Consider the following 16,902-nt stretch of genomic DNA (forward strand, 5'->3'; position numbering starts at 1 on the left):
GGATCCTTAAAGCGCTTGTATTGATAGGAAGAATTAAGTGATCTAGCGAGACATGATCCTTGATCTGGATATGATATTGTGCGTGAAACTATATATATATCGTCTTTTTTTCTAGTATTTTGATAGTTCGAAGTTTGTATTGATTGAAAGAATCAAAAGATTTAGTAAGACGGGATCCTTGATGCGCTTGTATTGATAGGAAGAATTAAGTGATCTAGCGAGACATGATCCTTGATCTGGATATGATATTGTGCGTGAAACTATATATATCTATATATATTTCTAGTATTTCGATAGTTCGAAGCTTGTATTGATTGAAAGAATCAAAAGATCTAGTAAGACGGGATCCTTAAGGCGCTTGTATTGATAGGAAGAATTAAGTGATCTAGCGAGACATGATCCTTGATCTAGATATGATATTGTGTGTGAAACTATATATATATATATATAAAATTTTTCTAACTGAAAAAACTTTTTCTAACGTCTGAGAATGAAAAGATTTTTGGAGTTGATGGCTGATGGGATGTTTCTTTTTCTGACACTACTTTTTTTGAAGACTTTTTGATCTTTCTTTTTTTCAAAGGTAAATGTATTGTGTACATATAAGAAAGATTAAAAAAAAGACTTTGTATTTCCTTTATTTTTTGAAGAAAAAACTCTTCTTTCTTCTCTTCTCTTTACTTTTTCAACTTTGTCTTCTTTACGTTGCGTCGCCGGAGCCGGAGCCGGAAACTGATTTTTTCTTCCCCAAATCTTTTCTCGGCTTCGGTCAAAGTGTCCGGATCGGATTGACCGAATCCGACACGCACCCCGCACCCGCGCCCGCACCAGTGTCGCGTCGAGACGGGTTCGCCTGCAAATATGAAGAGTCCGCGCAACATAGGACAATATAATCTTAACCTCCCTCAAACTATTTTTGGGAGGGTCATATGCCGATAAACACATTTGTAAGCATGCAATAAATAGGGGAATATATTTTACCAACAAACAACAAACAACAAAAACAATATACCTAAGATTGTAGAGAGGTTGTTTTCGTTAGACCCTCAGCTTAAAAGGGATGTATCCTATGCAGGATTGTAAAAAAAAGAGACAACAAAATGAATTATACAAAATAAACGCCACAACAGATAGTAGTACACATCAAAGAAGAAAATATAGTCGGGCACACATACATAGGGTCCATATTTTACTAAGAGTCTGTTTCAAGGTTTGTATGTCAGTAAAAAAGGAAAAAATATTGTTATGTTAGAGAATCTTAAATTATTGAATATTGGAACAAGATTAGTTCAATTGGAGTAAAATGGATAGTGAGAATTCACATAGAAAGGTTTTTTTACCAACTGTACGCAGGAAATACAACAACAGACCATGTTCATAAGAGATACATAAGCACTTGGCAAGAAGACAATTCAGCTACCACTATACAGATGCAACGACAGTAAACATCAAACTCAATACACATTGAGTGGAAAACATAGGTCACCAACACAAAACAATACCTTAAACTCTTGCAGCATATCTATCCATTTGGGACTTAAACGTTGTGTAGTATTAGATACACATCCTATTGCTCAAGAACCAAATGAACAAGGTATGAGGCAGAGAAAGGTATACATAAAACTGACCCCTGAAAATCCGCTCATGTATCAATTAAAAATCAACAAGTAAGAACACAAGGAAAAAGCATAAAACAACCCAACAAAGAAGGAAAAGACAGAGTAAATAAGAACAATCCACCCGAAGAACAACAATAGTCATACTAGCTTCTTAACAAGAGCAGACCAAATCACAAAAATCTACAGAGAATCTCAAGTTAATGTAAGAAAAAGTACCAGATCGGCGAATCAACACAACTGAAGGACAAGGTTTCACCTGAAAGTGCTCAAGTCGGATACATAGCAGTGAAATCCAACCGTGTCTAGCAGAAGAAAGACAGTGAAATAGAGGTAATAAAAAGGAGAACAAGAAACAGCACAATGATGAGTAACTTGGAGCTAAGATATATGCCAGAAATGGCATGAAGAACGACAAAATCAGCACCAGATTGTTGGAATTAGATCATCTCTGTGCAAGGACAACATTATAATATCCTGGATGTTTAGAAACCTGTCTTTTCCCTCTAGTACATTATTTTTATTTTAAAATTATCTAGAATTTAATTTATCTTTTTATGGAAGACTCAATAGTAATCAATAAAAATGTCATGGGCAACACCCAATGCCCTTGGTTTAAAAAAAGGAAGGGAAAAATCATGTTTAGGTATCCATAAAGAAAATGTATATCAACTTCACACGTTGTGGACAACTTTGAAATGGGAAACCTTCCTAAATTTTTGCACTAGACAAGCTCCATCATCCAACTACATGTTTCTATGGCAGAAAATATCAAATAAATTGCTTTCAGCTAATTACTGATAGATTCATCATGTCTTCCAGTCCAGATCACGACATTCTTAGAGGATATTGTACTGACTTTGTAGAAAAGCTTTAATTTAATAAAGATGGTATTTTTCAAGCATGGGTGAACTAGATTAGACATTAAACTCCTTGTGAGAAACATTCAATTGTTGATTCCTGATTCATAACAATAAAGCATGCAACAGTACAAAATGGTTAAAATGACTGAAACTAATATTTAATGTAAGTTGAGTCAAAGGCACGCATTGGAACCTAAACCTGGCCAAAATTAAGTAAGTCTAAAAATAGGTTACTTTCAAGTAATTAACTATTTAAATGTTCTATATTTTCCAAGCAATGAACTAATACTTAGAAATTTTCTATTGAAAAAAATAGTCGAAAGAAATGATAAGGAGGCATGAACGTTCAAGTAAAAGAAAGAACAAATCAATCGACATACAATATTCTTTTTATATGCTTGGTCCAAAAACATAAAATGATCACTTAAGACCACTATTCTAGACTTTCTTGAGATATCTAAGAAAAACAAGGATTAAACTATCATATGAATTGTTCAGCAAGATATGAACTGGAAAAACTATCATATGAATTGTTCAGCAAGATATGAACTGGAAAAAACTATCATTATGAATTGTTCAGCAAGTATATGAACTGGGAAAAAACTATTCATATGAATTGTTCAGCAAGTATATGAACTGGGAAAAAACTATTCATATGAATTGTTCAGCAAGTATATGAACTGGGAAAAAACTATTCATATGAATTGTTCAGCAAGTATATGAACTGGGAAAAAACTATTCATATGAATTGTTCAGCAAGATATGAACTGGAAAAACTAATCATATGAATTGTTCAGCAAGATATGAACTGGAAAAAACTATCATATGAATTGTTCAGCAAGATATGAACTGGAAACACATAATTCAATAAAACAAATCTCCAACATCAAGCAGCTACCACAAACTCAATAGATAGCTTTATATAACCAATGTTTATGAAAGCACAAATTAAAATAGCAACGAGGTCTTACTTTTCTTAACGTATGAAGCAAGAACCTATGTGCTTGATTCATTGAAATAGTGAAAAGAAGAAATAACATAAATTTTAAAACAGAGGATAAAAAAAGACAGAGAAAACTGTGATGAAAGCATGAAACAGAGAAAACTGTGAAGAATGAAAAAGAAGCAGCAGAACAACCAAGGAGAAGAAGGAGGAAGAATACATGGAGTTTGACGAAGAACATAAGCAACTTCCCGCCGACTCGCTTCAAGCTTCTGGCTAAAGAGTGATCTCTCCATTGTTGTCGCATTTGCAGACAATGAAGCGCGCTTAACGTTGCTACCTCACTTTAAGTGGTGAAGTGGTTGCTTCTAATGACTTGGAAGAGATCTTTGATGTCATAAAAAATTCAAATTTGAGGCAAGATTCAATCAACAATAGTGCAACAATGCAGGGACATGCTGAAAAATTGAGTCATTCACTTCAATGATATACAAAAAAGATAAAAAGAAAGTTCAAAATATCTTAAGATGTCTTATTTCATTTGCCACTAATAATTTGCGGTAAAACAAAAGCTCCAACATCAAGCAGATTCCTAAAACTGAATAGTTATCCGCACCCAACAAAATACAAATAAGAGTTAAGCTTTCACCATCACAACCACTGTTGAATTTTCAGGCAATATATTTATTCTTGTAACACTCTAATCTTTTGAAAAAAAAATAGAAGAAAAAAAACTGTTTTCTTAAAACATAAGGAGAATAACACAAGTTGGAAGCAATGGAATAGATGATGATGATGATGATATACAGATTGCATATTGAAATCGACTCTGCCACAGTTCTTGTTTCTTAAACCCAAAATTTTAAAAATTTAAGTTTGGATAATTGAAATCAATAATGTCAGTAAACAATTGTGATCATAACCCTATAAATATGTTCTAAAGAACATATGAAAGGGTTAAATTTCAGAGAATGTGGCTGTTACAAGCGATGCAAGGAAGGAAGTTTAGATTAGTCCTTATATATGGAACAGAAATCAACGACTATGCTAGTTGTTTGCAAAAAAAAATCTTACCTGAAGCTCTAGATATCTTGTTGCATCTTAAGCTCAATTATACATCGATTCAAGTGGGTTGATAACACCCACACCGATTATATGGTTGACTCAATCCGCCCCCTCTTCTTCAAAAGGATTGAGTTTGAGTGTTTCCCCCAAAATCAGATTTATTTTTTGAGCGCTAGGGCTACTGATAGACGCAGTTAGGGCAACTGTATTTAGAGTCGAGAAAAGTGAATCAGTTAGGGTGTCTTTATTTTTCAGTTTTGAGATGTTTTTGTTATATTGAACTTAGTTTTGTGAGAAGGAAGTTTCATGGTAGGTCTGCGATCAGATTTGATGCAAATTGTAACCCTAACGCTTTGATTTGCACTGCTAATGTTTTGTTTTGGAAGAGGAAGGGTGGGTTAAGAAAAAGAAAAAGAGGAAAACTTGAGCACGTTTTATTGATCAATTAATTTTTAACAACCGGATATCGTGCTTTTTAACAATTAAATATTATTTCCTCATTAATAATGAGCTAACAATAATAACCTTTAACGACGGGATAAAAAGTTGATCGTTATAAGTATAATTTTAACAACTGCATTCATATCTTGAGAATATTTAGTTCCCATATATCATTTTAAAGAAAATGAACTCAACTCTATTCTTCCTCAAACTCATATGTTCAAGTCTTAAAACAAGTTTTAAAAATGTTTGCAAAAGACTTCTCAAAATAGAGTTCATGCAGAATTATGGACATGAACTACTCAACTCAATGGCCTTCATGGGTAACATGTAGTAGTCCCACGACTAGGAGTATAATCTCAAAAGAATTAGGAACCCAATACTCAAGACTTAGAACTTGAAGATACTACTCCTCTCAAAGATACTCAATTTATGGAGTTCATGCGGAATTTATGGGCATGAACGACTCGACTCAAGGGTCTACATAACAATATGGAACTCATGTATACGAATCTTCTCATTCTCATACTTACTTCCTCAAACTAAGCTCAAATTGATAATTGATCTCAAAGGATTCACAATTGAACTTGAAGACTTTCTTGAACTCTACTCTTAACTCTTTGTTGAATTTGAATTATGAATTCAATAGTTATGACTCATGATATGAAGGATCTCGTTGATAGTGTAGACTCATGAATACATTCTCCTCACTCTCATGCTTACTTGAGTCTTGAAACGAGTTATTAGAAATTGTAGAAGACTCCTCAAAAGAATCAAAGGAACTTTCTCAAAAGACTCGAAAGAACTCTCAACACGTGACTCTTAACTCTTCCTTGAATTTTAATTATGAATTTAAGGATCATGGCTTGATATATAGGATTTCTTAATGATTGGATGTAGGTTCGATAGTAAAACTCACCAACTTTCATCTCAAGAATTCCTCAAAACCTCAACAAAACAAGATTAAGAATGAAACTTCAAGAACACTTATCAAGAACTCATCAAGAACTTAATTTGCTCAATATTTATGAATATATTTGCAAAACAAACTCATGATTGGTGTGTGGGTGAACAAACCCAACACTATGGAAGCTTACATACCTCAAAGAACTAGATGCTTCGCGAAATCTTGAATTCTTGAACGAACGCTTGAAACTTTGAACTTTTTCTCCTCTCTAATCTTCTCTCTATAACCCTAAATGCTTTTGGGGATGAATGAAACTGATTCTAACCAGTTAGACCCTTGATTGGGTGTAATTCATGTTTAGAATAGTGGGGGTAAGGAAAATATTAAAATACCCCTCCTATTTTTGGGTAACTTTCCTTAAATGGACAGTCTGACTTAAAAAGGGCATATCTCCCTCATAAAAGCTCAAAAACTAGCAAACTCGGTAGCGTTGGAAAGAGGACTCGGAGATATTTCAGTTGAAATCTTATGGGTCTCCTAACTCATCATGTGCTAAAATTTATGATTGTTTGAAGTTGACCTAAAACTTAAAAGAACTTAGGAATGACTTGAATGAACCCTCTTCTAAAATCCCAAGCGTATTTGGATTTATGAAAACTGACCCAATCAGATTTGTCCCCAAAAATTACTAAAGTTCGTTTTAAGTTGATTGGGTAAGGAAAAGACCAAAATACCCCTCATCTATTTGGGTAACTTTCCTTAATTGGACAACCTGACTTCAAACGAGCATATCTCCCTCATATAAGCTCAAAAATTAGCAAACTCAGTGGCGTTGGAAAAAGGACTCAAAGATCTTTCTTTTGATATCTTATGGGTCTCGTAACTCATCATGTGCTAAAATTTATGATTGTTTGAAGTTGACCTAAAACTTAAAAGAACCTAGGAATGACTTGAAGGAATTATCTTTAGTTATTTTTGGAAATGAAGGTGCTTCACCTAGCGACCTTAAAACTCAAGAAAATTTTAAATTCCTCGGTAAAATCTACAACGAAGAATGGTTCAAGTCTTAGCTCAATAATTTTTTGAAGTGTTACATTATCTCCCCTTTGGGATCATTCGTCCTCGAATGACAGCTGGAATGGGAATGGAACGGGGTTACTCTCACTATCTCTTCTGACTCATGAACTTGCCTACTAACACAGGGTGGACTAATTCATACCAAGAGTTAGGACCTCATATAGCACCTAAGTCAAGAACGATGCTATTGTGAGCATAGTCACACTCTGTCTGAAGCTACCTTATCTGGGACAAAGGAAATCTAGGCATGAAGTAAGAATAGGAATACCATGCCTCATTGGCTGCAACTCATACCTCCCATAAGGGTACATGACTTCTCTTGCCAAGGTCTGAGTCTAATGGCACGCTCTTGTTGTATTCAAGCTTAACCTAAATCCCAAGGTTCAGGTTCTATACCTCTCTATAGAGAATCCCATCCCAATAATATTACTCTTTACCACCACATTTAATCAACATTGTGCTCATATAAAGAACTACCTCATGTTTAAAAATACACATTCAAGCTTAGTACTCTAACATCTCCATGGACTACTACTAACCAGCTTCTTAAGAAGTTCTGATTCCTTTATCATCTCTGCCATACCAACTAGAATTTCCTGCATTACTACTCGAGACCAACTAAGGGCTCTTATTTAACTATTTCTCATAGTAAAGCCTCATCCTCCTCTTCCTCCTCTTCCTCCTTATTTATAACCTTGGATGGAATTATCACACCATCATTATCACGATAAGAACATTAACCTTCTTCTTCTAACATCACTCCACTACTAAAAGACCTCTGAAAAGATATCTCCCATACTCTTTTGAGCTCATTACTATCATATTCTCAACACTGGACTTGCTTTCTCAGCTTATCATCTCCCCCTTAGGTCTAAAGCCGACACTTGGAAGCTACAAACCTATCCCATATCTCTAAAATGATCTACATCCTCACAACTTAAGTACTATTTACTCACTTATTATACCTCATTACTTAATCGGTTTTATAATCTTTGGAACATCATGACCCTCTCAAACAAATAATAAGCCTAGCTTAGATCTATCACTTCATGAATATTCGGAGTACAAGTGTACTCTTTTTTCTTTAGTAAAGGCGGATTAAGCCAAAAAAACTTTTTTTTCCGAACAGTCTCAACATCCTCGTTGAGAGTCGCTCTGCGAGACGTCTAGTAGTCTCTGACTTGGTCTTCGAATCCTAAGTCTCAGCCCCTTCCCGGCTTGCCTCGCTCAGTTCTCTTATTTAACACATATATTTAGTCTCCTCTAACACGATGGCACATTGATATCAACTCTATTTTGGTTAAAATATACTCTATCTCATCATGACTAGTAACTATTTCTCTTCCTTCTATCAAGAACTCTCTACAACATTATTATTCCTTATTTTACTCATAAAGGAACTCATCACTTATAACTGATTGGGTGCATGATTGCAATAACATAATCTGCCCCATCATTATCTCCTTTTCATAGATTACTGAACCTCTGTATACTTTCTTCTAACTCTGGGCACTTTCACTACTACTGCTTATAATTTCGAAACTCATGCTACCTTTTTAGGATGAAAATACTACCCAAGCTTTAAACATACCTCCTCATAAGGTTCTCAGCTGAAACAAGGCTAAGAGAAGAGAGTACAACTCGCATTTTTCTTAAACATACGATTCATGTGAACATGAGAGCATTCCTTTGAAACTCAACACTTAACTCACTCATGGGATTCTCTCAAGACCCTCTAGAGTCTCATAACTTCCTCAAAATTTTTCTAAGGGCAAATCATCGATAAAGAACTGACTTTGCTTTTCAACCACCTCTAGTATGAAGGGTAGTCAAATGGATATAAGAACACACGAGTTAGAATGAGTCTCTATGATATAGCTCTACTCCATGATTAAGAGTATGAAAGAAGGGAAACTTTTCCTAAATGTCTGTAGTCCCTCATTTATAGAATTGGGGGCCTCACAACTATAAATAAAATCCTATTTGACACGGCTTCATAGACAACCTAGGACACTTAAACTTTGTGCTCTGATACCAAGTTTTCCACGACTTGAGCATACACCCTGGACGTGGCCAGCACTCGGGAACCATTGTTTGACCCCAAACGAACCCTTATCCTGGCTGGCGACAAGAGGAAGACTAACTCAAGCATACAAAAGCTTAAAACTAAAATAAATTCAATTACTCAATCTTTACAATGATCTGAAAAAAAATACTCAATAGATAAAATCAGAGTTTATAAAAAACAACTCAAAGAAGATACATACTGAAAACTACTCAACCTTGTATATCTATGAAGCCTCTACTATTACAGAAGGATATCGGGACAAGACCCACGACATCTCCAAAACTACTAACTGTAAGTTAAAGGTGAAGTCCTCCGAAATATAAGAAGGCTCACCAAAGCTGACTAGAATATCACACGACCTCAACGCCTGTTGATGATACTGAATGCATGTATTTGCATCATGAACTGATGCAGGCCAAATGGCTCAGTACATGGAATGTACGAGCATGTAAGGGGAATTCTAAACCATAAACATAAGCTAGAACTGATGGAAAAGAAACATACTAACCTCTTCCCAACTCACTCAACTCAACTAACTCAACTCAACTCACTCAACTCAACTCAATGAAACATAGTTCAACTCAACTCAGAGAAAGTATGGCTCAACTCAATAATAAGATACTCAACTCATACAAAATAGGGCTGAACTCAATAATAAGATACTTAACGCACGATACTCAACTCTGGATACTCAACTCAAGATAAATTAACAAGAAAAGATGTAATATTTGAAAAGCTTTTAAAATAGAAGATAACAACTCAATGTATTGAAGAATACATTACTCGTCTTGTATATATAAAATACAATATAACTATGTGGGAGATTCTCTAACCGACAACCATCACTATGAGCTACGTGATGATACAACATCTAGCCCACGCTGCCAGAACTATCATATACTTTGTCGGGGTATAGAACTAACTACTAAGTGGATCCACAAGTCTATGCTAAAAAGCAATAAGGAATCATCTAAAAAGTATGACCCTTTCTACCCACGTTGGCTACATGGTTTATAGGGGCTGTGAGTTGTATGAACTCTCCCCCATATTGGGGCTCAATACTACTCCTAAAATATACTATCTCATATGTTTTTAAAAACATAACTATTTCTCTGTTTTAAGATTATTACTCAAAAATCTTTCTCTTCAAAGAGATGGTACTCAGAACTGCTCATGAAAACTCTTTTGGAAAACGGTGTTTCCTTTTTTCTTAAATGTAAAAACATTTACTCTTGGGAATACTTAGATCCCATATATCATTTTAAAGAAAATGAACTCAGCTCTTCTCCTCCTCAAAGTCATATGCTCAAGTCTTAAGATAAGTGTTGAAAAGGTTTGCAGAAGACTTCTCAAAATAGGGTTCATGCAGAATTACGGGCATGAACTACTCAACTCAAGGACCTTCATGGGTAACATGTAGTAGTCCCACTACTAGGAATATAATCTCAAAAGGATTAGGAACTCAATACTCAAGACTTAGAACTTGAAGATACTACTCCTCTCAAAGATACTCAATTTATGGAGTTCATGCGGAATTTACGGATAGATTCGCAAAAGAACTCATCAAGAACTTAAATTTCTCAATAATTATGGATAGATTGGCAAAAGAAAGTCATGATTGGAGTGTGGGTGAACAAACCCAACACTATGGAAGCTTACATACCTGAAAGAACTAGGTTCTTGGTGAAATCTTGAATTTCTTAAACGAACGCTTGAAACTTTGAACTTTTTCTCCTCTTGAATCTTCTCTCTATAACCCTAAATGCTTTTGGGGATGAATGAAACTGATTCTAACAAGTTTAGACCCTTAATTGGGTGTAATTCACGCTTAAATTAAGTGAGGGTAAGGAAAAGACTAAAATACCCCTCCTATTTTCGGGTAACTTTCCTTAAATGGACACCCTGACTTAAAAAGGGCATATCTCCTTCATACGAGCTCGAAAATTAGCAAAATCGATGACGTTGGAAAAAAGACTCAGAGATATTTCATTTGATATCTTATAAATCTCCTAAATCATTATGTGCTAAAAGTTATGATCATTTGAAGTTGACACAAAACTTAAAAGAACTTAGGAATGACTTGATGAACTCTCTTCTAAAACCCTAAGCATATTTGGATTTAGGAAAAGTGATCCAAATCAGCTTTGTCCACAGAATATTACTAAAATTTGTTTTAAGCTGATTGGATAAGGAAAAGACCAAAATAACCCTCATATTTTTGGTTAACTTTCCTTAATTGGTTAGCCCGACTTCAAATGGACATATCTTCCTCCTACTAGATCGAAAATTAGCAAACTCGGTGATGTTGGAAAGAGAACTCAGAGATCTTTCTTTTGATATCTTATAGGTCTCCTAACTCATCATGTGTTAAAATTTATGGTCGTGTGCCAGAACTTCGCCTCTGAAGTTTAGGGGCTGGTGCCATGTGCCACTCAGTGCACCAGGGTTGTCTGCCCCCGTCGTGTTTCTGTCGTTTGACCCGTCTGAGTTCCTTTAAGGTGTACCTTTACTCCTTTCTGATTATAACTACTCTAAAATAGATCTAATCATTGAGAGATCCTTCATAACATGAATCATAACCCTTGAATTCATAATTTCAAATTCAAGGAAGAGTTAAGAGTAAAGTTTTTGAGAGTTCTTTCGAGTCATTTTGAGAAGTCTTTTACTAACCTTTTAAAACTGTTTTAAGACTTGAGTACTTGAGTTTGAGTATGAGGAGAGTTGAATTTCATTTTTCAAAATGAATAAATGGGACCTAAGTATTCCCAAGAGTAAATATTTTTACATTTAAAATGAGAGGAAACATAGATTTCCAAATGAGCTCATAAGGAGTTTTTGAGTATAATCTATTTTAAGAGAACCTTGTGAGTAATAATCTCAAAGCTTTAGGATGAGAAAATGTTTTTAAACATATGAGCTGAGTATATTTTTGAAAGCAGTATTGTGCACCGATATAGGGACGAGTTCATACAACTCAGAGTTCTCATAAACCATGTAGCCAACGTGGGTAGAAAGGGTCATACTTTTAAGAACAACTTAGTGGATCCACTTAGTTGAGGATGCCTTATACCCCGGCAAGGTATAAGGCAGTTTTGGCAACGTGGGCAAAATGTTATATCATCACATAGCTCATAGTGATGGTTGTCGGTTAGAGAATCTCCCAAATTGAGTTATTTGGTATCTTTACATACAAACTGAGTTATTATTGTATTTTAAAATACATTGAGTTGTTATTTATTGTTTTAAATGATTTATATAAACTGCATCTTTATTGTTGTTTTTATACTGCATTGAGTTGAGTAACCATGAGTTGAGGTTGAGTTGAGTTGAGTAGAGTTGAAGTGAGTATGACTCCTTCTTTCCAAGTTCAAGCTTTCATGTTATGTTCAATGTTTCCCCTTACATGCTCGTACATTCAATGTACTAATGTCATTTGGCCTGCATCGTTCATGATGCAGATACGGGAGATCAAGGTCATCAACAGGCTCTTCGTTGATACCATAGCAGTTTGAGTTTGCTTTGGCGAGCCTCCTTGCTTCCGGAGGATCCCTTATTTATTTCCATTATTTCAGTTTTGTTAGGATGATCAGGGGTCTTGTCCCGACATCCCTCATAGATTTAGAGGCTTAATAAATAGACAATAGTATTTAAGGAGTGTTTCTTTCATTTCCCTTTCGAGTGTCGGTCACGTCCAGTGTGTAGGGTCAAGGCGTGACAACTATGATCAAAATCTCAGTGACAAATACCCTCCTAATTAATGTTTATTAAGGGACGTGTAAATAGCAAATTCGATAAATATTTTGAAGCGGAGAAAGTATTATTTTTTTATACTTCCAATAAATAATAAAAATGCAAGACATAATTTATTAACTCCCTTTTCTTTATTTATGTTCAACTACGTATACATTCACTTCAATTTTCTTTTTGGTTTTTACGTTTTGCAAATATTTATAGATTGATTAATAGTACTTCTAGTTAATAGCCACTAACCATGCCATTACCTATCTATTATTATTTTTCATAGTATCTCAAATATTAATTAATACAACATTCTAAGTAATATTTTAGCATTTTCATGGTGAGCATTTAGCCTCACAAAACAAAGGCCATGAAAGCAAAGTAAGATACATTCTACTTCAAATTTATGGTTGCTTGATCTTTTCAAAAAATAATAATAAGTGCATGTCAGATAGATACTTTAAAAATAATATAGTTTTAGAGAACTTCATACGAGTTACATAGTATTACATAATTTTAAACCATGCATATATATTTTAAGCTAACAACGGAAGTCATAACAATGACTAGTGCTCACTTCAATATTTTTTGTGGCGCATTCTTCGCAAAAACTCTTACTTTTTTTTGGTGGCTACCTGAGACGCTAAAAAAAGTCGTCAGTTAAAATTTCATTTCTTGTTGTGGTTGTTAAAAGTGGAGCTAACTATTGGAAGGGGTTTAATTGAATCTCTTTAGTTGCGATATAATATTGGGTAAATAAGATAAAATAGTTGTGCCACTAATCGAAGTTATGCTATTTTTGTGTGCAGTGCTAACAGTAGATACTACAAAGATTAGATGTGAGGCGATGCTAATTGTTGTTTAGGGAGTTCTAGTGCAAACTTCCTCAGCAAGGAAGCTTCCCTACAATATATCCATTATTACCCAATTACCTAACTTCAATGGTTAATTCAACCAAATTATAGGTGGTCTTGGTGGAGGCTGTGGTGGTGGTGGCGGCGGTGGTGGAGGTAGTGATGGGGGATTTGGTGATGGATTTGTATTTGGCGAGGGTCATGGATCGGGTGAAAATGATGGATTTTTCCAAATTGTAGAGGGCCTAATTGGTGGTTGTGGTGGTGATGGTGGAGGAGGAGGAGGAGGTAGTGATGGTGGATCTAGTTTTGGCATAGGATATGGCGAGGTCACGACTTCGGTGAAAATAGTGGTGGAGGCAGCGGTAGAGGTGGTGGTGAAGGAGGAGGTAGTGATGGAGGATCTGGTTTTGGCATTGGATATGGTGACGGTCATAGATGGGGAGAAAACGGCGGTGGTGGTGGTCAAAATAGTGGTAGTGGTTTGGTGCCGGAGGAGTATGGGGCAATGGTGGTGGTGGCAATTGATTCCACCATTTGCTCAAATAACTATTTTTCATGTGTGCTATTTCACCAATGGTTCTTATTTAAACATTTTCCTTGTGCCAACTCTTTTATTATTAGATACAATGTCATAATGTTAACATGATGTAATTCTAGTCATGTCTTGACCAATTCAACTATTTATAGTAATGAATATTTTTTAATTCAACGATGATCAAGAGAGTCCATGATTCAAACGATAAAATTATAATTTCAAAATAGGGATCGAGGGAGATCGGGGCCTAGGCCTTTCCCTAGCCTACAACAACAAAATGGATAACCAATCAATTCATCAATAATAGGAAGCACATACAACACACAAGTATACAATGATCCTACGCCTAAACACCCACACCTTCAATTCATTGACAAAAATATTGTCCTTTTTATATATCTGACTGACACTAGGTAAAAAATATTGTAGAAATTAAAAAGTTGTCAAAAGATATAAAAGATTTGCATTTTTTAAAACAGACTAGTTTTAATATCCTTCAATTATTTAAAATCTAAATATAAAATCTCAAAGAAAATTAAATGAAAAGGCCACTCAAACAAGAAAAACAAAAAAAATAATTGTGAAGACCTCTTGAAAACAGTGTACCTATTTCAAATTTCTCCAGAGTTGCCTCATATCACATTTATGCCCCCTAACTTTGGGTGTGCATGAGTCCCTGGTGGCAAAATATACCTATGACACCACATAAGACACAAATCGCCATGTAGGATGCCACATAAGACGCATGTGTCTATTTGTTTAACTTTATACAAGTTTAAGTGTCTACTTGTACACACCCAAATTTGAAGGACATACATATGAAATGAGGTCAAGTTAAAGGGTCTATTGAAAGGAAAAATCTTTTAGAAGAACTTAATTTCTTCTAAATTTTAAGAATCATACAACTCAAAGGTGACATTTTTTTTATCTTTCTTATAAGAAATAAAGTTCAAAATGTTGCCTAAGGAATCATCATTTTGTTTAGGCATAATACATTAATGTTCTCTTTAACATGACTTTATCTGGAACCAAAACCTTCCAACTTTGGGTGTGCACAAGTAGGTACTTAAACTTGTATAGAACTGAATAACAAGATACACATGTTCTACTTGGCGTTATACGTGGAAATTCACATCCAACGTGGTACCCTACATGTATTATGCTACGTACGACACATGTGTCTACAACTTCTTAAAAATTTAAAAGTGTCTACTTGTGCACACCAAAGTTGGAGGGTATAGATGCAAACTAAAGGCAAGTTAAATGGCATACTTATGTATTATTCCTTTTATTTATATAGGGATAAGGCACAAGTACCCCCCAAGACTATGATAAAAATTCCAGAGATAGATCTTTAACTAAACTAAGGTCCTATTACCCCCTAAACTCATTTTTTTTGTAATTTTGTACACCTTTTGGCTTACGTGGCATACCCCGTGACTCCACACAGTTGAGGCGTGTGGGAGATATTTGAATGTCACGTAAGCCAAAAAGGTGTAAAAAATTACAGAAAAAAGGATTCAGGGGGTAAGATGACCTTAGTTTAGTTAAGGTGTATCTCTAAGATTTCGTCATAATATAGGTTGTCATGCCCCGAGCCTATACCCTGAGCGGGACTGGCACTCGAGAACCATTGTTGGCTCCAAGCGAACCCTTGGCCTAGCTTAGTTACTCAGCGGAAGACTTACTCATGATATAAATACTTTAAAAAGTAAACTGAACTGCTCAATAAAAACTTAGAATGTATTAAAATAACATTCACTGGCCAAAGTGACAACTTAAGTCTCAACCATCAAAATAGGAAACAGAAAGACTTAAGAACTAACATTTGAATGTCTATAAAGCCTCTAAACAACTGAGATGGACATCGGGACAAGACCCACGACATCCTAAAGAACTAAACATATTTAAAGCAATATAAAGGGGATCTTCCAGAAGCAAAAAAGTCTCACCAACAAACTCTGAAGCTCAACTAGAATCAACAATGCGCTGGGTGTTGATCATGGATACCTGTATATTCATCATTAAAAGATTCAGACCAAATGGCATCAGTACATTGAATGTACGAGCATGCGAGGGGAATACTAAATAAGACATAAACTTGAAAGGAACTGAAAGAACAAATGTTGTCTCAACTAAACTGAACTAAAATGAACTCATTTCATTATAAAGCAGTATAAACAAGTGCAATATAAAGAAAATCTTTTTGAAAAAAGGATAACAACTATGTGTATTTAGAAATATAATAATGACTCTATGTGTGTCCAAAGATACAATGTCAACTCTGAAATGTATATAAAAATACAATTTACTTCTATGTATATAAGAATAAAAAATACTTCTGTGGGATTTTCTCTAACCGACAACCATCATTTAATAGCTATTGTGATGATACAACGTTTTGCCTCACGCTGCCAGGGCCGTCTTATACCTTGCCGAGGGTATAGAACCTGAATACTAAGTGGATCCACTAAGCTATGCTAAAAATCCACTAAGGAATCATCTAAAAAGTATGACCCTTTTCTACCCATGGTGGCTACATGGTTTATGGGGGCTGAGAGTTCTCTGAACTCTCCCCCATATCGGTGCTTAATACTACTCCCAAAATATACTAGCTCCATATGTTTAAAAACATAACTCTATGATTTGAGATAATTTCTCTAAACATAGCTCAAAGGCTCCTCTTGGAAATCAAAGTTTCCTCTCTTGCTTAATTTTTGGAAATCAAAGTTTTGTTTGTTGTTTAAATGTGAAAACATTTACTCTTTGGGAATACATAGTCCCCATATACT

At 35.0% G+C, this 16,902-nt stretch overlaps 1 protein-coding gene and 1 long non-coding RNA gene across 2 annotated transcripts in view; one reads left to right on the forward strand and one right to left on the reverse strand.

Annotated features, from left to right (window-relative positions):
* Positions 1–488: 488 nt before the first annotated feature.
* Positions 489–4,916, reverse strand: LOC102601128 (uncharacterized). The gene is made up of 3 exons (XR_368743.2): positions 4,497–4,916; positions 3,643–3,880; positions 489–1,921 (listed from the first exon to the last, which is right to left on the reverse strand). It is a non-coding gene; the product is annotated as an uncharacterized lncRNA (long non-coding RNA).
* An 8,592-nt stretch (positions 4,917–13,508) lies between these two features.
* The window catches only part of LOC107058506 (probable H/ACA ribonucleoprotein complex subunit 1), a 28,268-nt gene continuing 24,874 nt past the window's right edge, over positions 13,509–16,902 (forward strand). Inside the window, exons 1-2 of the mRNA XM_015304307.1 lie at positions 13,509–13,557; positions 13,684–14,054. Coding sequence (XP_015159793.1) covers positions 13,509–13,557; positions 13,684–14,054 — 420 coding nt within the window. The remainder of the gene's footprint in view (positions 13,558–13,683; positions 14,055–16,902) is intronic.

The sequence above is a fragment of the Solanum tuberosum genome, unplaced genomic scaffold (genome assembly GCF_000226075.1).
Source record: "Solanum tuberosum cultivar DM 1-3 516 R44 unplaced genomic scaffold, SolTub_3.0 scf00537, whole genome shotgun sequence".
Lineage (NCBI taxonomy): Eukaryota > Viridiplantae > Streptophyta > Magnoliopsida > Solanales > Solanaceae > Solanum > Solanum tuberosum.